Source organism: Salvelinus alpinus, chromosome 30 (assembly GCF_045679555.1).
Source record: "Salvelinus alpinus chromosome 30, SLU_Salpinus.1, whole genome shotgun sequence".
Classification (NCBI taxonomy): Eukaryota; Metazoa; Chordata; class Actinopteri; order Salmoniformes; family Salmonidae; genus Salvelinus; species Salvelinus alpinus.
In genome coordinates this window covers 19300397-19327765 of record NC_092115.1, presented here as the reverse complement: position 1 = coordinate 19327765, position 27369 = coordinate 19300397, and the positions used below count along the sequence as shown (strand labels likewise).

Here is a 27369-nt window from a genome sequence, read left to right as displayed (position 1 = left end):
TAATAGTGAAGACATCAAAACTATGAAAAAGCACATATGGAATCATGTAGTAACCAAAAAAGTTAACTTTTGACTGGTACTGTATGAAACAGTGTTATTATATTGTTCACACTGAGAAACAATTCAATGATAAAAAATACAATTAAAGAATGACTGATTTCAGAGGGGCCATGACAGATTTTGTTTTCTTTGGTCTGTTCTCAGCTATGGCTTCTTCTGAAGAGCAGCTCCAGTGTTCTATCTGTCTAGATGTGTTCGCTGAGCCAGTCACCACTCCCTGTGGACACAACTTCTGCAAGGCCTGTATCGGAGGATACTGGGATAGCACTGACGTGTGCAAGTGTCCCACATGTAAAAATACATTTTATAAGAGACCAGATCTCTTTTTCAATACTTTAATTTCTGTGAAGGCTGCTCAATTCAAGAAGTTAGCTCCAGTTCATGTCACACCCATCACCCCAGGACAAGCCCAAACCACAACCCTCGACAAATCTGGAGAAGTACCATGTGACATCTGCACTGAGACAAAGCACATGGCCCTGAAGTCCTGTTTGGTGTGTCTGACCTCTTATTGTGAGACTCACCTGGAGCATCATCGGATAGTGGCGTCTTTAAAGAAGCACAAGCTGATTGACCCTGTGGAGAACCTGGAAGACCGGGTGTGTAAGAAGCATGAGAGACCCCTGGTGCTGTTCTGTAAGAGAGAACAAGCATGTGTGTGTCAGTTCTGCACTGAGACAGAACACAAGACTCATAAGACTGTCCCCATAGAGGAAGAGTATGGAGAGAGGAAGGCTCAGATGGGGAAAAGTAAGGGTACATTTCAGAAGATGATCCAGGAGAGACTGAAGAAGGTTAAGGAGATCGAACAGGCAGTAGAGCTCAGCAAGAGAGATGCAGAGAGAGAGATAGCAGACAGTTTGCAGGTCTTCACTGCTCTGGTTCGTTCCATTGAGAGAAACCAGGCTGAGCTCATTGAGGTGGTTGAGGAGAAGCAGAAAGCAGCAGAGAGACAGGCTGAAAGGCTCATTGAAGAGCTGGAGCAGGAAATCACTGAACTAAAGAGGAGAAGCACTGAGCTGGAGCAGCTCTCAGATATTAAGGACCACCTTCACCTCCTTCAGAGCTCCACATCCCTCTATACCACCCTTCCACCTACCAAGAACTGGTCTGAGATCAGTGTTCACAGCGACCTGTGTGTTGGGACTGTGAGAAGAGCTGTGTCTCAACTGGAGGAGACACTCAATAAAGAGATGGAGATGTTTCCTCGAATCAAGCTGAAGAGGATGCAGCAGTGTGCAGTGGATGTGACGCTGGACCCTGACACAGCATTTCCTTATCTTATCCTGTCTGGGGACCAGAAAGAAGTGAGATATGGAGCCATAAAACAGGAACTCCCTGACAACCCAGAGAGGTTTGATTGTCATCCCCGTGTGTTAGGAATGGAGGGGTTCTCTTCAGGGAAATTCTACTATGAGGTACAGGTGAAGGAGAAGACTTGGTGGGCTTTAGGAGTGGCTAGAGAGTCCATCAACAGGAAGGGGATGAATGTACTGAGTCCTGAATTTGGAGCCTGGACTATAGAGCTGAGGAATAGGAATGAGTATGGAGCTCGCACTGAGCTTGTAGTTCCCCTCACCATGAGAGAGAAGCCCCAGAAAGTGGGTGTGTTTGTAGATTATAAGAAGGGTCAGGTCTCCTTTTACGATGTGGAGGCCAGGTCTCATATCTACTCTTTCACTGGCTGCACCTTCACTGAGAGACTCTACCCACTGTTGTCTTCACCTGATCCTTCTGGTGATAACTCCGCTCCACTTATCTTCTCTCCCATCATGTCTGACTGAGTTTAGTCAATAGGAAATTCAGTCACAGGAAAGCACAGCGATGTGCCTTAATGAATGTGTTTATAGTTTTTGTTATCTATGATCCGATTGTATAATTAAGCAGTAAGGCCCGAGGTGTGGTTTATTGGGCAATATTTTTTATTTACAATGATGACCTGTCAAACACATCATTAAACAACACATACTATACATACTGTAACTATATACACATCAATAACACAATACATGAAGAGCAAACACAAAAGGCAAAACACAATGAAACAAACACATTCTTTAGTAGAAAAATACTGATACAGCCTTTAGCAGTGGTATATTGGCCATATACCAAAATGGAAAGTGGATACCTAGTCAGTTGAACAACTGAATGAATTCAACTGAAATGTGTCCACATGTAACCCAACACCTCTGAATCAGTCCATGTCATCAGCGCTCAGGGAGCAGTTATTGTGGGGGTTAACTGCCTTGTTCAAGGGCAGAATGGCAGATTTTTTCACCTTGCCCGGCTCAAGGTGACTTATTGCTATTATAAACTGGTTACCAACATGAATATAACAGTAAACAAGTATTTTTGCAATATGCCTGTGGTATATTGTCTGATATACACATGGCTGGAATGCTGTTTCTGCCAATCAGCATCCAGGACCCAAACTACCCAGTTTATGATGAATGCTTCTCCGATGTCTTAACTGTAAATTGCTATGAACATTTTTTTTTAAATTTGTCTCTAGTCCATGTGCCATTATTTTCTTCCTGTACAAAATACAAATTTTGCCCCTCATTCCTCCTCTCATTGTATAAAGAGTTAGGGCCAGCTCGCTCTATAGGGCCTGTCATGCCAAAATGTCCCCCGGCCCAAAAAATGTTTACTCTGCGTTACAATGGGATTCTATAAACTATTAGCTATATCAACGGTGTGATGGCCTAATGATAAAAATGTTGGATATCATTAGAGCCTAAAGGATGTTCTTTTCATCATCGCTATGCAAACATGGCTGATTTCCGTGACAATTTCGCTGTTTAAAACAAGTTTATTTTAGCTAATAGAATGAAAACATTACTTCAAACTACTTTTGGGTACCTTCTTGTTAATATTACATGAAATCCAAGGCTTAAACGTTGCTACGGTTTGGAAATGTCAAATAAAACATGTCATCTGCTTGACACATTAAAGTTACCTCACAGATCATGAAGTCAGATCATTTCCACTCCATTCATATGCAAATCCATTTGATTCATACACTGGCTTGTCTGGCTGTCATGTTTTGTTTTAACTTGCCCTTCCCTTATCTATACTGAAATAACATAATTTCAGTAGTCCTCTATTTTGATTTTAAAAAATCTAACTCGCATAGCTCATTAGTACACCCTTGGGGTTGAAATATATATATGTATCTATTGTAGGTCCTAGGATACAACAATGAACACCTTGTTAAACAGCTGTGAAAACCAACTTGGCAATATTTAAGATTGTAATACATAAACTTTTATATTTTTTGGTACAATTGTGTTCATTTATTTGCAGATTTGTTTTGTACGCTCACATGGTAATCAGACTAAAATACTGAAATACTAAAATTCTGGTGTGTGATATTGAGGAGGTGGTTGCTGTGTAGGTGGGAATGTTCTGCCTGTCACCACTTGTTCTCAACAGGCAGCCAGTCTCGGAAGGGGGACTTGACTGCAAAGTCCAGGCACTGCTGCTCAGTGTTTGCAGTGCTAGTGTTTTTAGTTGATCTGTGCATCTCACATATGATGTGCCCAGTATGATAGTTTTCTTGCTCTTTCTTAGCAAATAATGACAACTTGACAATAACAGTAGCTGATGTAATGAAAAGTTGGAGGGTGGTTGGTAATGGAGAACATCAGGTGGATCCATGTCTGGGTGTTGGGCAGAACCCCTAGGTCCTGGAGAACAGGAGCATAATAAAGGGAACAGGGTAGGAGACAAAGACGTAAAGTTACACTTTACTGTGAGAACATTTGATGGATTAGTGGGAGATATGTACTTTAACACTTTTGGAAGGTATAGCCTACCTCAAGCTGGTCCCCCTCTGTCTCAGAGAATCAGACTGATCCGAATACCCAGGATACCTCCTGGGGGGCTCGGACAGTCGATGGTACTAAAGTCATTTGGAGAGAAATTGAAGAGGTACATTTTTATAAGCTCAGCATAACTACCCTTTCTTGCATGTCACCCAAACTTAACATACTTTGTCAATTGGTCTTCACCGAAGTGTAGGGCGTCAGTGCTTTCAGTGGTCGACCGTCCAACTGGAGAAGATGTCTTCCACCGAGGTGAAGTTGTCTTCCACCGAGGTGAAGTTGTCTTCCACCGAGGTGAAGTTGTCTTCCACCGAGGTGAAGTTGTCTTCCACCGAGGTGAAGTTGTCTTCCACCGAGGTGAAGTTGTCTTCCACAACCCTAAGAAGATAAAGAGAAAAATATCAGTGTTAGGGAAACTAAAACAAGCTTCAGGTTATTTTGTGTGCAAATACAAATAGTTATGAGATTTGTTATATTCACTTTAATAGATGGTGACCCCAGCTAGGAGCGAAAGAGCAGCGAGGTTTCCCAGGTCTCGCTTTCCTTCTGTCCCCAAAAACAAGTAATTTGCTCACGTCGTAGCACTTGGTCCTCTTCTTGATTCTGCTCCGGTAGCGCTCCTTCTGTTTCTCCTGCGCCTTGTCCATGTTCAGTCTAACCTTGATTAATAAGAATAAATGAAATTATATTTCATATTACAAATACATTTCTTACATAGTGGGGAGAACAAGTATTTGATACACTGCCGATTTTGCAGGTTTTCCTACTTACAAAGCATGTAGAGGTCTGTAATTTTTATCATAGGTACACTTCAACTGTGAGAGACGGAATCTAAAACAAAAATCCAGAAAATCACATTGGATGATTTTTAAGTAATTAATTTGCATTTTATTGCATGACATAAGTATTTGATCACCTACCAACCATTAAGAATTCCGGCTCTCACAGACCTTTTTATTTTTTATTTTATTTATTTATTTAACCTTTATTTAACCAGGTAGGCAAATTGAGAACACGTTCTCATTTACAATTGCGACCTGGCCAAGATAAAGCAAAGCAGTTCGACACATACAACAACACATAGTTACACATGGAGTAAAACAAACATATAGTCAATGATACAGTGAAAAAAAATAAGTCTATATACAATGTGAGCAAGTGAGGTGAGATAAGGGAGGTGAAGGCAAACAAATATATGTATAAATAAATAAAAATATAAAAAGGCCATGGTGGCGAAGTAAATACAACACAGCAAGTAAAATAAAAACTAAAAACACTGGAATGGTTGGTTTGCAGTGGAAGAAAGCGCAAAGTAGAGACAGAAATAATGGGGTGCAAAGGAGCAAAATAAATAAATAAATACAGTAGGTAAAGAGGTAGTTGTTTGGGCTAAATTATAGATGGGCTATGTACAGGTGCAGTAATCTATGAGCTGCTCTGACAGCTGGTGCTTAAAGCTAGTGAGGGAGATAAGTGTTTCCAGTTTCAGAGATTTTTGTAGTTCGTTCCAGTCATTGGCAGCAGAGAACTGGAAGGAGAGGCGGCCAAAGGAAGAATTGGTTTTGGGGGTGACCAGAGAGATAAACCTGCTGGAGCGCGTGCTACAGGTAGGTGTTGCTATGGTGACCAGCGAGCTGAGATAAGGGGGGACTTTACCTAGCAGGGTCTTGTAGATGACCTGGAACCAGTGGGTTTGGCGACGAGTATGAAGTGAGGGCCAGCCAACGAGAGTGTACAGGTCGCAGTGGTGGGTAGTATATGGGGCTTTGGTGACAAAACGGATGGCACTGTGATAGACTGCATCCAATTTATTGAGTAGGGTTTTGGAGGCTATTTTGTAAATGACATCACCGAAGTCGAGGATTGGTAGGATGGTCAGTTTTACAAGGGTATGTTTGGCAGCATGAGTGAAGGATGCTTTGTTGCGGAATAGGAAGCCAATTCTAGATTTAACTTTGGATTGGAGATGTTTGATGTGAGTCTGGAAGGAGAGTTTACAGTCTAACCAGACACCTAGGTATTTGTAGTTGTCCACATATTCTAAGTCAGAGCCGTCCAGAGTAGTGATGTTGGACAGGCGGGCAGGTGCAGGCAGCGATCGGTTGAAGAGCATGCATTTAGTTTTACTTGTATTTAAGAGCAATTGGAGGCCACGGAAGGAGAGTTGTATGGCATTGAAGCTCGCCTGGAGGGTTGTTAACACGGTGTCAAAAGAAGGGCCAGAAGTATACAGAATAGTGTCGTCTGCGTAGAGGTGGATCAGAGAATCACCAGCAGCAAGAGCGACATCATTGATGTATACAGAGAAGAGAGTCGGTCCAAGAATTGAACCCTGTGGCACCCCCATGGAGACTGCCAGAGGCCCGGACAACAGACCCTCCGATTTGACACACTGAACTCGATCAGAGAAGTAGTTGGTGAACCAGGCGAGGCAATCATTAGAGAAACCAAGGCTGTCGAGTCTGCCGATGAGGATGTGGTGATTGACAGAGTCAAAAGCCTTGGCCAGGTCAATGAATACGGCTGCACAGTATTGTTTCCTATCGATGGCGGTTAAGATATCGTTTATGACCTTGAGCGTGGCTGAGGTGCACCCATGACCAGCTCTGAAACCAGATTGCATAGCGGAGAAGGTATGGTGGGATTCGAAATGGTCGGTAATCTGTTTGTTGACTTGGCTTTCGAAGACCTTAGAAAGGCAGGGTAGGATAGATATAGGTCTGTAGCTGTTAGGGTCAAGAGTGTCCCCCCCTTTGAAGAGGGGGATAACCGCAGCTGCTTTCCAATCTTTGGGAATCTCAGACGACACGAAAGAGAGGTTGAAAAGGCTAGTAATAGGGGTGGCAACAATTTCAGCAGATAGTTTTAGAAAGAAAGGGTCCAGATTATCTAGCCCGGCTGATTTGTAAGGGTCCAGATTTTGCAGCTCTTTTAGAACATCAGCTGACTGTATTTGGGAGAAAGAGAAATGGGGAAGGCTTGGGCGAGTAGCAGAGGGGAGGGCAGTGCTGTTGTCCGGGGTAGGGGTAGCCAGGTGGAAAGCATGGCCAGCCGTAGAAAAATGCTTATTGAAATTCTCAATTATAGTGGATTTGTCGGTGGTGACAGTGTTTCCTATCTTCAGAGCAGTTGGAAGCTGGGAGGAGGTGTTCTTATTCTCCATGGACTTTACAGTGTCCCAGAACTTTTTTGAATTTGTGTTGCAGGAAGCAAATTTCTGCTTGAAAAAGCTAGCCTTGGCTTTTCTAACTGCCTGTGTATACTGGTTTCTAGCTTCCCTGAAAAGTTGCATATCACGGGGGCTGTTCGATGCTAATGCAGAACGCCATAGGATGTTTTTCTGTTGGTTAAGGGCAGTCAGGTCAGGAGAGAACCAAGGGCTATATCTGTTCCTGGTTCTAAATTTCTTGAATGGGGCATGCTTATTCAAGATGGTGAGGAAGGCATTTAAAAAAAATGTCCAGGCATCCTCTACTGACGGGATGAGATCAATATCCTTCCAGGATACCTCGGCCAGGTCGATTAGAAAGGCCTGCTCGCTGAAGTGTTTCAGGGAGCGTTTGACAGTGATGAGTGGAGGTCGTTTGACCGCTGACCCATTACGGATGCAGGCAATGAGGCAGTGATCGCTGAGATCTTGGTTGAAAACAGCAGAGGTGTATTTGGAGGGCAAGTTTGTTAGGATGATATCTATGAGGGTACCCGTGTTTACGGAATTGGGGTGGTACCTGGTAGGTTCATTGATAATTTGTGTGAGATTGAGGGCATCAAGCTTAGATTGTAGGGTGGCTGGGGTGTTAAGCATGTTAAAATTTAGGTCGCCTAGCAGCACGAGCTCTGAAGATAGATGGGGGGCAATCAGTTCACATATAGTGTCCAGAGCACAGCTGGGGGCAGAGGGTGGTCTATAGCAGGTGGCAACGGTGAGAGACTTGTTTTTAGAGAGGTGGATTTTTAAAAGTAGAAGTTCAAATTGTTTGGGAACAGACCTGGATAGTAAAACAGAACTCTGCAGGCAATCTTTGCAATAGATTGCAACACCGCCCCCTTTGGCCGTTCTATCTTGTCTGAAAATCTTGTAGTTGGGGATGAAAATGTCAGAATTTTTGGTGGTCTTTCTAAGCCAGGATTCAGACACGGCTAAAACATCCGGGTTGGCAGAGTGTGCTAAAGCAGTGAACAAAACAAACTTAGGGAGGAGGCTTCTAATGTTAACATGCATGAAGCCAAGGCTATTACGGTTACAGAAGTCATCAAAAGAGAGCGCCTGGGGACTAGGAGTGGAGCTAGGTACTGCAGGGCCTGGATTCACCTCTACATCACCAGAGGAACAGAGGAGGAGTAGGATAAGGGTACGGCTAAAAGCTATGAGAATTGGTCGTCTAGAACTTCTAGAGCAGAGAGTAAAAGGAAGTTTCTGGGGGCGATAAAATAGCTTAAAGGAATAATGTACAGACAAAGGTATGGTAGGATGTGAATACAGTGGAGGTAAACCTAGGTATTGAGTGATGATGAGAGAGATATTGTCTCTAGAAACATCATTGAAACCAGGTGATGTCATCGCATATGTGGGTGGTGGAACTGTGAGGTTGGATATGGTATAGTGAGCAGGGCTAGAGGCTCTACGGTGAAATAAGCCAATAAACACTAACCAGAACAGCAATGGACAAGGCATATTTACATTAAGGAGAGGCATGCTTAATCGAGTGATCAATAAGGGTCCAGTGAGTAGAGGTTGGTTGGGGTCACGGCGATCCAGACAGCTGGCCGGGTAGATGGCTATCGGTAGCGAGATAGCATAGTATGGAAGTCTATTTGTAGATACCTTGTGCGTTTCCGTCGGTAGGTTAGTGGGGTTCCGTGTGGTAGAGGGGATCAATCCAAATTGGCAAAATAGATATAGTGACCCAAGAAAAAAAAAGAAAAAAAAAAATAATAATAATAATTGTCCGATATACTTATTCAGATAGCAGCCGGTAAGACAGCTAACGGTTAGCGGGCCCCAGATGAGCGTTCAGGTAACGTCGGGACGGAGGTGCCAGTTGGATAACTCCCTCGGGCAGATAACGTCGGCAGTCAGTCGTGAAGGCCCGGCGGGGCTCCGTATCTGCAGCAACAACAAAACAAAAAAAAAACGGGTCCGGATAGGTGACTGTAGCCCAGGAATGGCTGATGGAACTCCTCAGCTGGCTAGCTCCGGAATGATTTGAGTTTGCTCCGGGATCGACGTAAGCCAATAGTCACACGGTTTGCAGCTAGCTAGCTGCAAATGTCCAGAGCCTGCGGCTGAAATCCGGGGAAACTGAGAGAAAAAAAAGTCCCGGAATGCTCCGGTCCGAGTCGCGTTGCACAAAAGTGCCGGTAGATTATCGAGCTAAAGGAATAGCTGATGACCACAAAACGTGGGCAGCTGAGACACCAACGCTAGCCAGCAGACCGGCTAATTTCTGGGCAGCTACAGATTAGCTTCTGGCTAGCTATCGGATAGCTTCTGGTTAGCTTTCTGGCTAGCTTCTGAATTAGCCCCTGGCTAGCTTCCACGGTGGATTTTCAGATTTGAGGTAAATAATACTTTTTTGTAATTGGTGAAGCGGGTTGCAGGAAAGCTTTTGCAGGAAAGCTTTTGTAGTTGAGTTCTTGGATAATAAAATATATAAAAGATATGCGAAGAAAGGTGTAAATATATATATATATACAGGACACGACAATACGAAACAGAAATGACGTCTGAACTGCTAAGCCATCTTGGAAAGATGACCTGTTAGTTTTCTTTAAGAAGCCCTCCTGTTCTCCACTCATTACCTGTATTAACTGCACCTGTTTGAACTCGTTACCTGTATAAAAGACACCTGTCCACACACTCAATCAAACAGACTCCAACCTCTCCACAATGGCCAAGACCAGAGAGTTGTGTAAGGACATCAGGGATAAAATTGTAGACCTGCACAAGGCTGGGATAGGCTACAGGACAATAGGCAAGCAGCTTGGTGAAAAGGCAACAACTGTTGGCGCAATTATTAGAAAATGGAAGAAGTTCAAGATGACGGTCAATCACCCTCGGTCTGGGCCTCCATGCAAGATATCACCTCGTGGGGCATCAATGATCATGAGGAAGGTGAGGGATCAGCCCAGAACTACACGGCAGGACCTGGTCAATGACCTGAAGAGAGCTGGGACCACAGTCTCAAAGAAAACCATTAGTAACACACTACGCCGTAATGGATTAAAATCCTGCAGCGTAAGCAAGGTCCCCCTGCTCAAGCCAGCGCATGTCCAGGCCCGTCTGAAATTTGCCAATGACCATCTGGATGATCCAGAGGAGGAATGGGAGAAGGTCATGTGGTCTGATGAGACAAAAATAGAGCTTTTTGGTCTAAACTCCACTCGCCGTGTTTGGAGGAAGAAGAAGGATGAGTACAACCCCAAGAACACCATCCCAACCGTGAAGCATGGAGGTGGAAACATCATTCATTGGGGATGCTTTTCTGCAAAGGGGACAGGACGACTGCACCGTATTGAGGGGAGGATGGATGGGGCCATGTATCGCGAGATCTTGGCCAACAACCTCCTTCCCTCAGTAAGAGCATTGAAGATGGGTCGTGGCTGGGTCTTCCAGCATGACAACTACCCGAAATACACAGCCAGGGCAACTGAGTGGCTCCGTAAGAAGCATCTCAAGGTCCTGGAGTGGCCTAGCCAGTCTCCAGACCTGAACCCAATAGAAAATCTTTGGAGGGAGCTGAAAGTCCGTATTTCCCAGCGACAGCCCCGAAACCTGAAGGATCTGGAGGTCTGTATGGAGGAGTGGGCCAAAATCCCTGCTGCAGTGTGTGCAAACCTGGTCAAGAACTACAGGAAACGTATGATCTCTGTAATTGCAAACAAAGGTTTCTGTACCAAATATTAAGTTCTGCTTTTCTGATGTATCAAATACTTATGTCATGCAATAAAATGCAAATTAATTACTTAAAAATCATACAATGTGATTTTCTGGATTTTTGTTTTAGATTCCATCTCTCACAGTTGAAGTGTACCTATGATAAAAATTACAGACCTCTACATGCTTTGCAAGTAGGAAAACCTGCAAAATCGGCAGTGTATCAAATACTTGTTCTCCCCACTGTATCTCTTGGAGGGCCAGAAAATAAGTTACCAGTGGACCATAATTTTTACCTGGTCAAAAAAAACACATCCTTCTCAGTCCGTGCCTGAAGGTGGTACTCGAAGACGGTCTGATCTGGTTCGACAACTTCCACCACATCAGGTGGGGTTTCAGTAATCTGAAAGTAGGTTATACAAAAATAACAATAGACAAACACTAAGTCAATTACAAATTTGAAAGACAGTATATGCAGTGCTTGTACATTATATACAATTGCATTGTTTACCTCAGTCAACAGCTGCGGCTCCCATCCATACTCGGCCTGGATGCTGCTGTTGTGTGCAAAGAGAATTACCTTCAGGTTGTTCTCCCACTCTTCCTGGTACCAATCAAGGGACTTGCCCATGGCAGTCTTGAGGGTCTGGTTGGTCCCTTCACCAAACCATGTACCATAGAAAAACAAACAAATTGTAAAAACAAATAAAACAAACACTGATGACAGAATATAACGTATAACATCCGTACCTTGTTCCAGCGTTCATGACCTCGGTCACTCAAGATGACCTCAGGAGAACCATGGGTGTTGAAGATGTCCATCATTACCCTGGAGGTGGCATCGCCAGTCCCCCTCCTTGATGGGTATCATAGCTAGCAATATGTAGATGGACTATTTAGAGTGTTGGGCCAGTAACCGAAAGGTTGCTGGATCGAATCCCTGAGCTGACAAGCTAAGAATCTGTCGTTCTGCCCCTGAGCAAGGCAGTTAACCCACTGTTCCCCGGGTGCCGAAGATGTGGATGTCGATTATGGCAGCCACCCACACCTCTCTGATTCAGAGGGGTTGGGTTAAATGCAGAAGACACATTTCAGTTGAATACATTCAGTTGGACAACTGACTAAGTGTCTCCCTTTCCCTGTATGGAAAATGGTTGTTGAAAAATAGTTTTACATAGTTAAATCCATCCAGTTATCTAATAGAAGTTAACTTCTTAACGTTACCCTGAATTGTGAATTTCTCTGAATGTTGCCGCCTCTTGTCGAGATCAGTGGTGCCTTCATAGTACTTCGTCTGGTTGGAAAGATACAAGAAAATCTGTGGGATACCATTGAAGTGCAAGCTACATACAAACAGAAAGCTACAATAATAGTTACAGTAGCTAGCTAACGTTTGCTAAATAAAAATATTTTAGCTAACTTTAGCTAGGGGGGAGACACTTTTTGGCAGTGGGACATGACAGGCCCCCGACCGCTAGAGGGGCTCCCAGTTAAAAAATTTGCTTGGGGCCACTGAAAAGGCTAGAGCTGGCCACACACACACACTAATGAACCCACAGCTCCTCTCTCCCTGTCAGACGTCTGGTGTTTCCTGCCATGGTCACCTTGATCATCTCAACCCTTACCTTCCCCCCTGGGTTTGGACAGTTCATGGCTGGACAGGTCAGTAGTTCCATTTATTAAATATCTGTGTCTGTTAACAACAATGTATGATACACCTTTCAAAGTATTGGAACAGGGATGCATCTCAATTGTATAAAGCAGCCTCTTCTCCTCGTGGAGGCTACTTCATTTTCTCTGTGAAAGGACGTGTCCTGTGTTGTCTTCACCTATCCTCTTCGATCAGTGAAGGGAAGGAGATAAGGAAAGGAAGCCAATTTAAACTATTGAGATTGATACAGTATATGCCAATCCTAACAGTTGTCTCTCTTTGTCTCCTCAGCTGACACAGCATGAGTCACTGGTGGCGTTGTTGGACAACCGCACGTGGTCTCGCCAGGGTGTTGCCGAGGAGTTTGACTACATCAGCCACTCCCACGCCTGGAAACACCCCCAGGTCAATGTCTTCATCACTCTCATCTTCTTCATTGTGATGAAGGTACGTGTGTGTTCTAAATAATGAGTTTGTGTGTGGGTTTGGGAGAGGCGAGTCTGGTTTGTTTGTGATTGTCTGATTGTGTTGGTGTGAAAATTAGGATACTATGCCTCTGTGTTTATTTTCAGTTTCCTCTAGTACACTTCTCTCACTTTCTTTCTCTAGTTCTGGATGTCTGCAGTAGCTACCACCATGCCTGTACCATGTGGGGCCTTCATGCCAGTTTTCCTCATTGGTAAGTAACTTGCTGTGTGAGAGTTTGTAAAAAAATATATTAAAAAAACACCTGCATGTATACAAACAATTGATTTGTGTGATGTGCAGGTGCAGCATTTGGGCGTCTGGTAGGTGAGACCATGGCAGTCATGTTCCCTGATGGTATCCATGCCGATGGCAGTGTCTATCCCATAGTGCCTGGTGGCTATGCTGTTGTGGGTGAGTAATGGGTGTCTCTGTATCTCACTTCACCATTTGCATTAAAAAATAACACCTTTTTTTAACGTTTAGGCTCCATTACGGCTCTAAAGTGTCTGCTTATCACTGAAACCAAACGTGAGACTGGGCTTCTCTATAGGCTCCATCTTGGCTCTTTCTGTTCTCTGAAGTGATCGAAACTACAGGCTGGTGTGATAGCACAATTGAAAATAGCTTGGGTATCTTATTGAATGTGACTGACAAATTAATTCTGCTACGATAGAAGTCAGCAAGTTTTCGGGTGAAATAAACAAATCTGGTCCTCATTGATTTTCTTGTTTAGTGGGCCATGAGCAGTACATGACCTTGAACAATTCATTAAACATTTGACCTGAAATACTTGTTGGATAAATGTGACTATTAAATTCACAAATCACTAGCTTAGAACAGTGAAGATAGCAAATACACTTGAAATATGCATTAAAACTTCTGAGGGATAGGCGTCCCGTCAACGGGACACAATCGCAGATTTTAGAGAAACAAATGTCGGTACATAAGTATCTTATATCGTCTGAAAGCTTAAACTCTTGTTAATATAACTGCACTGTCCAATTTACAGTAGCTATTACTGCCATGCTATTGTTTGAGGAGAGTGCCTAACAACAAAACACTTTCCACAGGGATAGGTTTCATAAATTCACATCTGAAGGTGAAATGTGTACTTACATTCTGAAATCTTACTCTGATTTATCATCCAAAGGGTCCCAGAGATAACATGAAGTGTCCTTTTGTTAGATAAAATCCTTTTTCATATCCTAAAAAGGTCCATATAGCATGCACGATCGATTTTGTATTTCCACTCGTTCAATTTGCAAAGAAAGGGGTATACCCTGAATGTTGTTTCAACCAGTCAAATCACATTTGTATGTATTCCTCAGAGATCCTAGAACGTAACCATACTTCACTATATCATTAGGGGTGTAGTATACCCGATAGGACACCAAATTTGGTCAAAGAGTGACGCCTTCATGGCACGCCGATGACATGGGCGGTTTTCACTTGATCGAATGTAACTGTCAAATACAGTGGGGCAAAAAAGTATTTAGTCAGCCACCAATTGTGCAAGTTCTCCCACTTAAAAAGATGAGAGAGGCCTGTAATTTTTGTTTTTCTGCAAAGGGACCAGGACGACTGATCCGTGTAAAGGAAAGAATGAATGGGGCCATGTATCGTGAGATTTTGAGTGAAAACCTCCTTCCATCAGCAAGGGCATTCAAGATTAAATGTGGCTGGGTCTTTCAACATGACAATGATCCCAAACACACCGCCCGGGCAATGAAGGAGTGGCTTCGTAAGAAGCATTTCAAGGTCCTGGAGTGGCCTAGCCAGTCTCCAGATCTCAACCCCATAGAAAATCTTTGGAGGGAGTTGAAAATCCGTGTTGCCCAGCAACAGCCCCAAAACATCACTGCTCTAGAGGAGATCTGCATGGAGGAATGGGCCAAAATACCAGCAACAGTGTGTGAAAACCTTGAAGACTTACAGAAAACATTTGACCTCTGTCATTGCCAACAAAGGGTATATAACAAAGTATTGAGATAAACTTTTGTTATTGACCAAATACTTATTTTCCACCATCATTTGCAAAGAAATTCATAAAAAATCCTACAATATGATTTTCTGTATTTTGTTTTCTCATTTTGTCTGTCATAGTTGAAGTGTACCTATGATGAAAATTACAGGCCTCTCATCTTTTTAAGTGGGAGAACTTGCACAATTGGTGGCTGACTAAATACTTTTTTGCCCCACTGTATGTTTGAGGAATTTTAATTATGAGATTTGTTTGAATTTGGCGCTCTGCACTTTCACTGGTTGTTGTCATATCGATCCCGTTAATGGGATTGCAGCCATAAGAAGTTTTAAGATTCATATGTTTTGCTGCAGGCATTATAATAAGATACTGTTGCTATGTGTCTAAACTCTGCCACTATACGTTGCAACTATACGTTGCACAAACTATCTATCTTTCTCTCAAAATGAGAAAGAAAAAAATCCAGAAAATCACATTGTAGGATTTTTTATGAATTTATTTGCAAATTATGATGATGAAACTTTGATGAAAGATACATGTTTTACATAGAATTAAAGATACACTTGTTCTTAATGCAACCACTGTGTCAGATTTCAAAAAGCTTTACGGCAAAACACAATAATCTGAAAACAGCGTTCAGCCACAAAAGCAAGCCATACAGTTACCCGCCAAATTGTGCAGTCAACAAAACTCATAAAAAGCATTATAAATCTTCACTTTGCTGATCTTCGTCGGAATGCACTCCCAGGACTCCCACTAATGTTCGTTTTGTTCGGTAATGTCCATCATTTATGTCCAAATAGCAATTTTTGTTAGCGTGTTTTGGTAAACAAATCCAACGTCAGGAAGCGCGTTCCCTAAAAGCTGACGAAATGTCCGTAACAGTCAGTAGAAACATGTCAAACGATGTATTGAATCAATCTTTAGAATGTTTTTAACATAAATCTTGAATAACATTCCAACCGGAGAATTACATTGACTTCAGATGAGTGATGGAACAGAGCTCCCTCTCATGTGAACGCGCATGGTCAGAGCATGGTCAGGTCATGGCAGACCTGACTAAATCCCCTCTCATTCGGCCCCCCTTCACAGTAGAGGCATCAGATAAGGTTCTACAGACTGTTGACATCTAGTGGAAGCCATAGGAAGTGCAAACTCATCCATATCTCGCTGTGAATTCAATAGGATCTTGGTTGAAAAATCGACCAGCCTCAGAATTCCCACTTCCAGTTCTGTTATACTCACAGACATCATTCAAACAGTTTTAGAAACTTCAGAGTGTTTTCTATCCAATATGAATAATAATAATATGCATATATTAGCGACTGAGGAGCAGGCAGTTTACTATGGGCACCTCTGTGCACCTTTCATCCAAGCTACTCAATATTGCTCTGCAGCCATAAGAAGTTTTAAGGTCCCCTTAATCAATAATGGGAAGTGTCTTTGGGACCCACCACCTACAGTTCCTTTCAAATGGTACCAAGAATATGCATATCCTTGCTTCAGGTCCTGAGCTACAGGCAGTTAGATTTGGGTATGTCATTTTAGGCGAAAGGGGCTATCCCTAAGAAGTTCTAAAACATGTACACCAGCCACACTGATTAGACAAAACATTAGGAACTCCTGCTCTTTCCATGACAGACTGACCAGGTGAAAGCTATGATCCCTTATTGATGTCACTTGTTAAATCCACTTCAAATCAGTGAAGATGAAGGGGAGGAGGCAGGTTAAAAAAATATTTTTAAGCCTTGAGACAATGGAGATGGGTTGTGTACATGTGCCATTCAGAGGCTGAAGGGGCAAGACAAAAGATTGAAGTATTCTTTGAAATGGATCTGGTAGTAGGTTCCAGGCACACTGGTTTGAGTGTGTCATGAACTACAACGCTGCAGGGTTTTTCACGCTCAACAGTTGCCCGTGTGCATCAAGAATGGCCCAACAACCAAAGGACATCCAGCCAACTTGACACAACTGTGGGAAGCATTGGAGTCAACACTGGCCAGCATCCCTGTGGAACGCTTTCGACATCTTGTAGAATCCATGCCCCCGACGAATTGAGGCTGCTCTGAGGGCAAGTTCAACTCAATATTAGAAATATGTTCCTAATGTTTTGTGCACTCAGTGCATTGCCGTGTGAAACAGTGTGGTGTGGAGAGATGTGATGAATGAAATGTGGACTCACCCACTACTCCATGGGCATGTTGGCTGACCCTGTGCTTCCAGCTACTCTGTACTCTCTGTAGAGTTCCAAATTTTGTTACGTTACAGCCTTATTCAAAAAACATTTTAGTTATTCACCGCTTTAGCACACTCTGCCAACCCGGATGTCCTACCCGTGTCTGAATCCTGGCTTAGGAAGGCCATCAAAAATCCAGACATTTCCATCCCTAATTATAACAGTTTCCGACAAGATAGAACTTCCAAAGGGGGCAGAGTTCTACAATCTACTGTAGAGAGAGCCTGCAGAGTTCTGTCATACTATCCAGGTCTGTGCCAAAACAATTTGAGCTTCTACTTTAAAAAATCCATCTTACCAGAAACAAGTCTCTCACCATTGCCGCTTGTTATAGACCCCCTTCAGCCCCCAGCTGTGCCCTGGACACCATATGTGAATTGATCCCCCCCATCTATCTTCAAAGTTCATATTGTTAGGTGACCTAAACTGGGACATGCTTAACACCCCGGCAGTCCTACAATCTCAGCTAGATGCCCTCAATCTCACACAAATTATCAAGGAACCTACCAGGTACAACCCTAAATCCGTAACCATGGGCACCCTCTTAGATATCATCCTGACCAACTTGCCCTCTAAATACACCTCTGCTGTCTTCAACCAGGATCTCAGCGATTACTGACTCATTGCCTGCGTGCGTAATGGGTCCGCGGTCAAACGACCATCCCTCATCACTGTAAACACTTCAGCGAGCAGGCCTTTCTAATCGTCCTGGCTCGGGTATCGTGGAAGGATATTGAACTCATCCCGTCGGTAGAGGATGCCTGGTTGCTCTTCAAAAGTGCTTTCCTCTCCATCTTAAATAAGCATGCCCCATTCAAAAAAGAATCAACTAAGAACAGATATAGCCCTTGGTTCACCCCAGACTTGACTGCCCTTGACCAGCACATCCTGTGGTGTTCGCATCGAATAGCCCCCGCGAATAGCCTCCACTATATACAACTTTTCAGGGAAGTCAGGAGCCAATATACTCAGTGAGTTAGGAAAGCTAAGGCTAGCTTTTTCAAACAGAAATTAGCTTCCTGTAGCACTAATTCCAAAAAGTTTTGGGACACTGTAAAGTCCATGGAGAACAAGAGCACCTCCTCCCAGCTGCCCACTGCACTGAGGATAGGAAACACTGTTACCACCGATAAATCTACGATAATCGATAATTTCAATAAATATTTTTCCACGGCTGGCCATGCTTTCTACCTGGCTACCCCATACCCCGGCCAACATCTCAGTACCCCCTGCAGCAACTTGCCCACCCCTCCCCCCCGCTTCTCCTTCACCCAAATCCAGACAGGTGATGTTCTGAAAGACCTGCAAAATCTGGATCCCTACAAATCAGCTGGGCTAGACAATCTGGACCCTCTCTTTCTAAAATTATCCGCCGAAATTGTTGCAACCCCTATTACTAGCCTATTCAACCTCTCTTTCATATCGTCTGAGATCCCCAAAGATTGGAAAGCTGCCGCGGTCATCCCCCTCTTCAAAGGGGGTGACACTCTAGACCCAAACTGTTATAGACCTAAATCCATTCTGCCCTGCCTTTCTAAAATCTTCTGAAGCCAAGTTAATAAACACATCACTGACCATTTCGAATCCCACCGTACCTTCTCCACTATGCAATCTGGTTTCAGAGCTGGTCATGGGTGCACCTTAGCCACGCTCAAGGTTCGAAACAATATCATAATGGCCATCGATAAAAGACAGTACTGTGCAGCTGTCTTCATCGACCTGGCCAAGGCTTTCGACTCTGTCAATCACCGCATACTTATCGGAAGACTCAAAGACTCAAATGACTGCCTCGCCTGGTTCACCAACTACTTCTCAGATAGAGTTCAGTGTGTCAAATCGGAGGGCCTGTTGTCCGGACCTCTGGCAGTCTCTATGGGGGTGCCACAGGGTTCAATTCTCGGGCCGACTCTCTTCTCTGTATATATCAATGATGTCGCTCTTGCTGCTGGTGATTCTCTGATCCACCTCTACGCAGACGACACCATTCTGTATACATCTGGCCCTTCTTTGGACAATGGGGCTAACAAACCTCAAAACGAGCTTCAACGCCATACAACACTCCTTCCGTGGCCTCCAACTTCTTTTAAATGCTAGTAAAACTAAGTGCATGCTCTTCAACCGATTGCTGCCCGCACCCTCCCGCTCGACTTGCATCACTACTCTGGATGGTTCTGACCTATAATATGTGGACAACTACAAATACCTAGGTGTCTGGTTAGACTGTGAACTCTCCTTTCAGACTCACATTAAGCATCTCCAATCCCAAATTCAATGTAGAATCGGCTTCCTATTTCGCAAAACAAAACCTCCTTCACTCATGCTGCCAAATAAACCCTCGTAAAACTGACTATCCTACCGATCCTTGACTTCGGCAATGTCATTTACAAAATAGCCTCCAACACTCTACTCAGCAAACTGGATGTAGTCTATCACAGTGCCATCCGTTTTATCACCAAAGCCCCATATGCAGTACTACCCACCACTGCGACCTGAATGCTCTCGTTGGCTGGCCCTCACTACATATCCGTCACCAACCCACTGGCTCCAGGTATAAGTCTTTGCTAGGTAAAGCCTCGCCTTATCTCAGCTCACTGGTCACCATAGCAACACCCACCCGTAGCACGCTCTCCAGCAGGTATATTGCACTGGTCATCCCCAAAGCCAACACTTCCTTTGGCTGCCTTTCCTTACAGTTCTCTGCTGCCAATGACTGGAACGAATTGCAAAAATCTCTGAAGCTGGAGTCTTATATCTCACTCTCTAACTTTAAGCATCAGCTGTCAGAGCAGCTTACCGATCATTGTACCTGTACACAGCCAATCTATAAATAGCATTCCCAACTACCTCATCCCACTATAAATAAGCCACTATGGCTTATTTATTGCCTACCTCCCTACTCTTCTACATTTGCACACTCTGTACATAGATTTTTCTATTTTTCTTGTGAAGTGAAGTTGACATTCTTTAGCAGTTGAGACATTCCTTCCAATTGCTAATGATGTTAGTCAAAAAGATTCCTCAAGTAAATAGCCCCGTTGAATGTGTTTTCCTAGTTATTTTTTACACTTTTATGTGTAACTCTGTGTTGTTTTTGTAGCACTGCTTTGCTTTATCTTGGCCAGGTCGCAGTTGTAAATGAGAACTTGTTCTCAACTGGCCTACCTGGTTAAATAAAACAATTTTAAAAAGAAAATGGGAAAAGGATGCACCTGAGCTCAATTTCAAATCTCATCGCAAAGGGTCTTAAACCTCTACGGACCCCCCATCCCGGATCCGGGATCATCCTCATCAAAAAAGCTGACTAGCATAGCCTAGCCTAGCGCCACAGGGATATCATATAATATAATTTCATGAAATCACAAGTCCAATACAGCAAATGAAAGATAAACATCTTGTGAATCCAGCCAACATTTCCGATTTTTAAAATGTTTTACAGCGAAAACACAATATATATTTGTTAGCTCACCACAATAGCCAAACACACAACGCCATGTTTCCACCGCAAAGGTAGCTTTCACAAAACCCACAAATAGAGATAAAATTCATCAGATGACAGTCTTATAACATCATGTTATACAATACATTTATGTTTTGTTCGAAAATGTGCATATTTATAGCTACAAATCCTGGTTTTACATTGTGAATACGGCGCCATAATGCACCAAATTGTCCGGAGAAATTTTGGACAGTCACGTAATCTAACCAAAAAACTCACCATAAACTTTACAAAAAAATACATGTTGTACAGCAAATGAAAGATACACTGGTTCTTAATGCAACCGCTGTGTTAGATTTAAAAAAATAACTTTAGTGCAAAGTACAGCATGCAATATTGTGAGACAGCGCCCAGCAATTCTCCGCCATGTTGGAGCCAACATATACCACAAAAATACAAAATAACATCATAAATGATGATCTTCCATCAGAATGTAGTGCAAGGTGTCCTATTTCCACAATAAATCGATGTTTTGTTTTAGAATGTCCATTTCTTCTGTCGAATTAGCAACTTTGGCTAGCATTGTGGCGCACACGTGTCCATCAACTCTTGGCGCATGGAACGAAAAATTCCAAAAGTCACAATAAACGTCGAATAAACTGGTCAAACTCGGTTGAAAATCCATCTTTATGATGTTTTTCTCATATGTATCCAATAAAGTCCGAGACGGAGCATTTGGTCGTGTATACCTAACGCATTTCAGAAGACAATGTCGTGTTCCCTGGTGCGCAGCTGAATACTGCCAATAGGGCGGACCTGTCACTCCAAAAGCTCTCATTCGGTCTCACATCAAGCTAGACACCCCATTCAACATTCTACTGCCTGTTGACATCTAGTGGAAGGCGTATGAAGTGCATACAGATCCATAAATATAAGGCAATTGAATAGGCAAGCCCTGACACAGAGCCCCATTTTCAGAATTTTCACTTCCTGTTTAGAAGTTTGCTGCCAAATGAGTTCTGTTTTACTCACAGATATAATTCAAACAGTTTTAGAAACTTCAGAGTGTTTTCTATCCAATAGTAATAATAATATGCATATTGTATGATCTAGAACAGAGTACGAGGCCGTTTAATTTGGGCACGATTTTTTCCCAAAGTGAAAAAGGCTATTTAAACAGCTAACACCTATTTCCAAGAGGTTTTTAATACTTATGTAAATAAGGTATTTCTGTTTCTGTTTTTATACATTTGCAAAAATGTCTAAAAACATGTTTTTGCTTTGTCATTATGGGGTATTGTGTATAGATTGCTGAGGATTTATTTTTATTTAATCCGTTGAAAACACAGGATTGCGTCGAGGCACAGATCTGGGGAGGGGTACCAAAACATTTCTTAAATGGAAGAAGTTTGGAACCACCAAGGCTCTTCCTAGAGCTGGCCACTCGGGCCAAACTGAGCAATCAGGGGAGAATGGCCTTGGTCAAGGAGGTGACCAAGAACCCGATGGTCACTCTGACAGAGTTCCTCTGTGGAGATGGGAGAAACTTCCAAAAGGACAACCATCTCTGCAGCACTCCACCAATCAGGCCTTTATGGTAGAGTGGCAAGACGGAAGCCACTCCTCAGTAAAAGGCACATGACAGCCTGCTTGGAGTTTGCCAAAAGGCACCTAAAGACTCTCAGACTATGAGAAACAAGATTCTCTGGTCTGATGAAACCAAGATTGAACTCTTTGGCCTGAATGCCAAGCTTCACATCTGGAGGAAACCTGGCACCATCCCTGCGGTGAAGCATGCTGGTGGCAGCATCATGCTGTAGAGATGTTTTTCAGCGGCAGGGACTGGGAGACTAGTCAGGATCAAGGCAAAGATGAACAGAGCAAAGTACAGAGAGATCCTTGATTAAAACCTGATCCAGAGCGCTCAGGACCTCAGACAGGACAACGACCCTAGGCACACAGCCATGATAACGCAGGAGTGGCTTCGGGACAAGTCTCTGAATGTCCTGGAGTGGCCCAGTCAGAGCCCGGACTTGAACCCGATCGAACATCTCTGGAGAGACCTGAAAATAGCTGTGCAGCAACACTCCCCATCCAACCTGACAGAGCTTGAGAGGATCTGCAGAGAAAAATGGGAGGAACTCCCCAAATACAGGGGTGCCAAGCTTGTAGCGTCTTAACCAAGAAGAGTAAAGGGTCTGAATACTTACTTAAATGTGATATTTCAGATTTTTTGTTGTTGTAATAAATGTGCAAAAATGTCTAAACTATTTTTGCTTTGTCATTATGGGGTATTGTGTGTAGATTGATGAGGGGAAATAACTATTTAATACATTTTAGAATAAGGCTGTAACATTACAAAATGTGGAAAATGTCAAGGGGTCTGAATACTTTCCGAAGGCACTGTATGTCTAGGGAGGCTGTGGAAAGCAAAAAGATAAATGTCGCTTTCTACCACATTAGACGATAAAATCCATATTCATCGTCATCATCATCATCCAAACTCTCTGTATCCCTCCTCCCCAGGTGCGGCAGCATTGTCGGGGGCTGTGACTCACACAGTGTCGACGGCGGTCATCGTGTTTGAGCTGACGGGTCAGATCAGCCACATCCTGCCGGTGATGATAGCGGTGATCCTGGCCAACGCCGTAGCCCAGTCCCTCCAGCCCTCGCTATACGACTCTATCATCAGGATCAAGAAACTACCCTACCTCCCTGAGCTTGGTATGGGGCACCACGAGTGAGTTTCTGTCCATCTGTTCGTGTCTCAATCTCCCTCACTTTATATTATACTCCATCTATTCTTTGTTCTCTTATTTTTTCCAACTTTCTTCCGGACATTTCATTCTAACCCTACAGCCCTCTTCTCCTCCTCTCCTCCTTCAGGAAGTATAACGTCCGTGTGGAGGACATCATGGTTAGAGACGTGCGTTACATCACTCTCTCCTCCTCCTATCGAGATGTACAGGAGGTCCTGCTGACTGGACAGCTCAAAACACTGGCCCTGGTCGAGTCCACGGGTAAGGATGTGTGTATAGTCTGCTATAATTTCAAGATGCATCCTTCCTCCATTACACATTGTCACTCTCTACTGCTTCCCTTTTTCTCTCCCACGTCTTCCAGCTTTTTGACTTTCTGTCCTATTCCATCTATTCTGTACTCTGCTTAGTACTCTCCCTTACTGTTTCCTCTTTTTTCTCCCCTATCCCCCGCACCCCTTTTCTCTTTCTCTGTCTTCTCTCCCTTATTATCCTTTGCTATTTTCTCTCCCATTGTCCTCTCTTTCTTTTCCCCTCTTTATCATCCTATCCCTCTCTCCCCTCCCTCTCTCCCTCTTTCTCTCTGTCCTCCAGATTCTATGATCCTGTTGGGTTCTATAGAGCGCTCTCAGCTCCAGTCACTCCTGTCCCTCCAGCTGGGTCCATCGCGCAGGCTAGACCACCTCCGGAGGCAGGCCAAGGACAATGACACACATACACTGGACACACACCTGTCCAACATGAACAATCCCCTAAGCCCACCCTGTACACACACACATTCCAACAGCACCAATACCAGCGAACGCCATGGGGTCCGCTTCGTGGTGAGTGTAGCGGAGGTGAGTCGGATTCACGCTCGCGTGATGAGGTATCACTGCCTGCGACTTAAAGTCACTGTCACCCTCGAGGGTGGGGGGTAGGTAGGGAAGTTATGTTTAAAGTTCATTACACATGTTAAATATAGTAAATATGATCCAGAGGAGGAATGGGAGAAGGTCATGTGGTCTGATGAGACAAAAATAGAGCTTTTTGGTCTAAACTCCACTCGCCGTGTTTGGAGGAAGAAGAGGGATGAGTACAACCCCAAGAACACCATCCCAACCGTGAAGCAAGGGAACAGGACGACTGCACCGTATTGAGGGGAGGATGGATGGAGCCAACAGTAAGAGCATTGAAGATGGGTCGTGGCTGGGTCTTCCAACATGACAACGACCCGAAACACACAGCCAGGGCAACTAAGTAGTGGCTCCGTAAGAAGCATCTCAAGGTACTGGAGTGGCCTAGCCAGTCTCCAGACCTGAACCCAATAGCAAATCTTTGGAGGGAGCTGAAAGTCTGTATTGCCCAGCGACAGCCCCGAAACCTGAAGGATCTGGAGAAGGTCTGTATGGAGGAGAGGGCCAAAATCCCTGCTGCAGTGTGTGCAAACCTGGTCAAGAACTACAGGAAACGTATGATCTCTGTAATTGCAAACAAAGGTTTCTGTACCAAATATTAAGTTCTGCTTTTCTGATGTATCAAATACTTATGTCATGCAATAAAATGCAAATTAATTACTTAAAAATCATACAATATGATTTTCTGGATTTTTGTTTTAGATTCCGTCTCTCACATTTGAAGTGTACCTATGATAAAAATTACAGACATGCTTTGTAAGTAGGAAAACCTGCAAAATCGGCAGTGTATCAAATACTTGTTCTCCCCACTGTACTTCAGTGAGGTGAGTTTTAAAAGCATGATACAATTTGATGATAAGTGTTTGATTTGATTTACGACTGCATTTGCATTGATGTCAGAGTAGTTTGAGGGACAATACAGCGCTGAGTACCAGACCATTAGGACCTGATGGTCATTAGCCAGTTGGGTGAGTGCATAAGAGGCGATTACCGTGACTCAATGGTCACGTGGAATTTGATTGTGGTCTTGACTCATGAATGTAGCTGTGGCGGTAATAAAGTCACCACAACAGCCCTAATCATGTCTCTCTATCTAGATCTCAACAGAGGAGTCCTCCTTCAGCCAAGCTGTGTCCATCTCTCAGCTGCCACTCAAGTCGGCTATGAAAACTGTCCCTACTACTCACAACACAGAGGCAACCAACAGTATGCACACTCTCTCAATTAATAGAGACACGCTGACTCCGTCTCCTCTCTCAGGCTCTCAGCAGACCCTCTCCTGTGGTGACCCTGAAAGAGAGCTACTCGAGGTGTGTGTGTGTGCGTGCGTGCGTGTGCGTGTCTATTCTTGTATCCTCATATGCTACCTCAACCTCTACTTTCTCCTCAGAGAATCTTAATGTTGTCCTAACATTGTGCTAATGATGTGTTTGCTACTCCCTTCCTTCCCTCCATGACTGTAAGAGCCTGGCAGAGCTGGAGGCTCCTGAAAGCAGGGGGCCCAAACGCGTCAGGATATCCATGGCGGTGGTAAGACTCTGCCACCCTTCTTAGAGACAGTTGCTAAGTAACCGTTGTCTAGCGACCTAGCATTGAGCAAGTGACCGATCCAAATAATTTTGAGTACTTCTACCAACCCAAAATATACTGTAGCTTCATAGCACTTGAGAGAGTGAGAGCGAGGGAGAGACAGAGAGAGAGGGAATGAGTAATGAAGGGAGTGATTGGTGTAGGAAAGGAGAGAAAGCGAGGGAGAGAAGGCAAAGTTGACCGAACCTGAGTTGAAACCGGAGTCATTTTAGTGAATCTTCTGATTATTTAGCCAAAACGTTCATGCCAAGAAGCATGAACTTCTGAATGTGGTTATGTGTTAGTGTTGTTGTTTGTTATGTGTTGTTGTTTGTTATGTGTTAGTCTTTCATTCTCGTATGCAGTGGTGGTATGTTAATTAAGGAAATATTGTATATTTGTGCGTGTGCATGTGCCGGTTCCACATGTATGTATGCTGGTGTAACATAGATATAGTTAGAGGATGCAACATTGTATCTGTCCCATTTGTGGTGTCTGTGAGAGCATGGGCAGTGCAATTGAAGCCATCTCCATAGAGCTCGCCAGCTTGTAGTCTTGGCCATTCCTATGGGGGAAATTAATGATACGCGGAAAAGAAGGCCTGAGGTTAACACAGGCTTAGGAGAATTTATACGTTTTGTTATCAAATTTTATTAGTCACATGCTCTGAATACAACAGTTGTAGTCCTTAGTGAAATGCTAACTTACGAGCCCCTAACCGACAGTGCAGTTTCAAAAAATACGGATAAGAATAAGAGATAAAAGTAACCAGTAATTAAAGAGGAGCAGTAAAAAATAACAATATACAGTTGAAGTCGGAAGTTTACATACACCTTAGCCAAATACATTTAAACTCAGTTTTTGACAATTCCTGACATTTAATCCTAGTAAATATTCCCTGTCTTAGGTCAGTTAGGATCACCACTTTATTTTAAGAATGTGAAATGTCAGAATAATAGTAGAGGGAATGATTTATTTCAGCTTTTATTTCTTTCATCACATTCCCAGTGGGTCAGAAGTTTACATACACTCAGTTAGTATTTGGTAGCATTGCCTTTAAATTGTTTATCTTGGGTCAAACGTTTCCGGTAGCCTTCCACAATCTTCCTACAATAAAGTTGGGTGAATTTTGGCCCATTCCTCCTGACAGAGCTGGTGTAACTGAGTCAGGTTTGTAGGCCTCCTTGCTCGCACACGCTTTTCAGTTCTGCCCACAAATTTTCTAAATGATTGAGGTCAGGGCTTTGTGATGGCCACTCCAATACTTTGACTTTGTTGTCCTTAAGCCATTTTGCCACAACTTTGGAAGTATGCTTGGGGTCACTGTCCATTTGGAAGACCCATTTGCGACCAAGCTTTAACTTCCTGACTGATGTCTTGAGATGTTGCTTAAATATATCCACATAATTTTCCATCCTCATGACCTCTATTTTGTGAAGTGCGCCAGTCCCTCCTGCAGTAAATCACCCCCACAACATGATGCTGCCACCCCCGTGCTTCACAGGTGGGAGGGTGTTCTTCGGCTTGCAAGCCTCCCCCTTTTTCCTCCAAACATAACGATGGTCATTATAGCCAAACAGTTCTATTTTTGTTTCATCAGACCAGAGGA

The 27369-nt window shown here is 43.5% G+C and overlaps 1 protein-coding gene across 16 annotated transcripts in view; it reads left to right on the top strand.

The window, feature by feature from the left end:
* Positions 1 to 27369, top strand: part of LOC139560638 (chloride channel protein 2-like) — a 45834-nt gene that overhangs the window by 10559 nt on the left and 7906 nt on the right. For 3 of the 16 annotated variants that reach the window (XM_071377600.1, XM_071377596.1, XM_071377602.1), the window contains 9 exons: positions 12324 to 12426; positions 12707 to 12862; positions 13025 to 13094; positions 13184 to 13294; positions 23063 to 23276; positions 23423 to 23556; positions 23890 to 24134; positions 25289 to 25501; positions 25656 to 25721. In XM_071377600.1, the coding sequence (XP_071233701.1) occupies positions 12324 to 12426; positions 12707 to 12862; positions 13025 to 13094; positions 13184 to 13294; positions 23063 to 23276; positions 23423 to 23556; positions 23890 to 24134; positions 25289 to 25501; positions 25656 to 25721 (1312 nt within the window). Of the gene's footprint in view, positions 1 to 204; positions 3019 to 12323; positions 12427 to 12706; positions 12863 to 13024; positions 13095 to 13183; positions 13295 to 23062; positions 23277 to 23422; positions 23557 to 23659; positions 24135 to 24785; positions 25502 to 25655; positions 25722 to 27369 lie in introns of those variants that run through there. The other 13 variants (XR_011671998.1, XM_071377605.1, XM_071377604.1 and 10 more) reach the window with 11 other exon arrangements.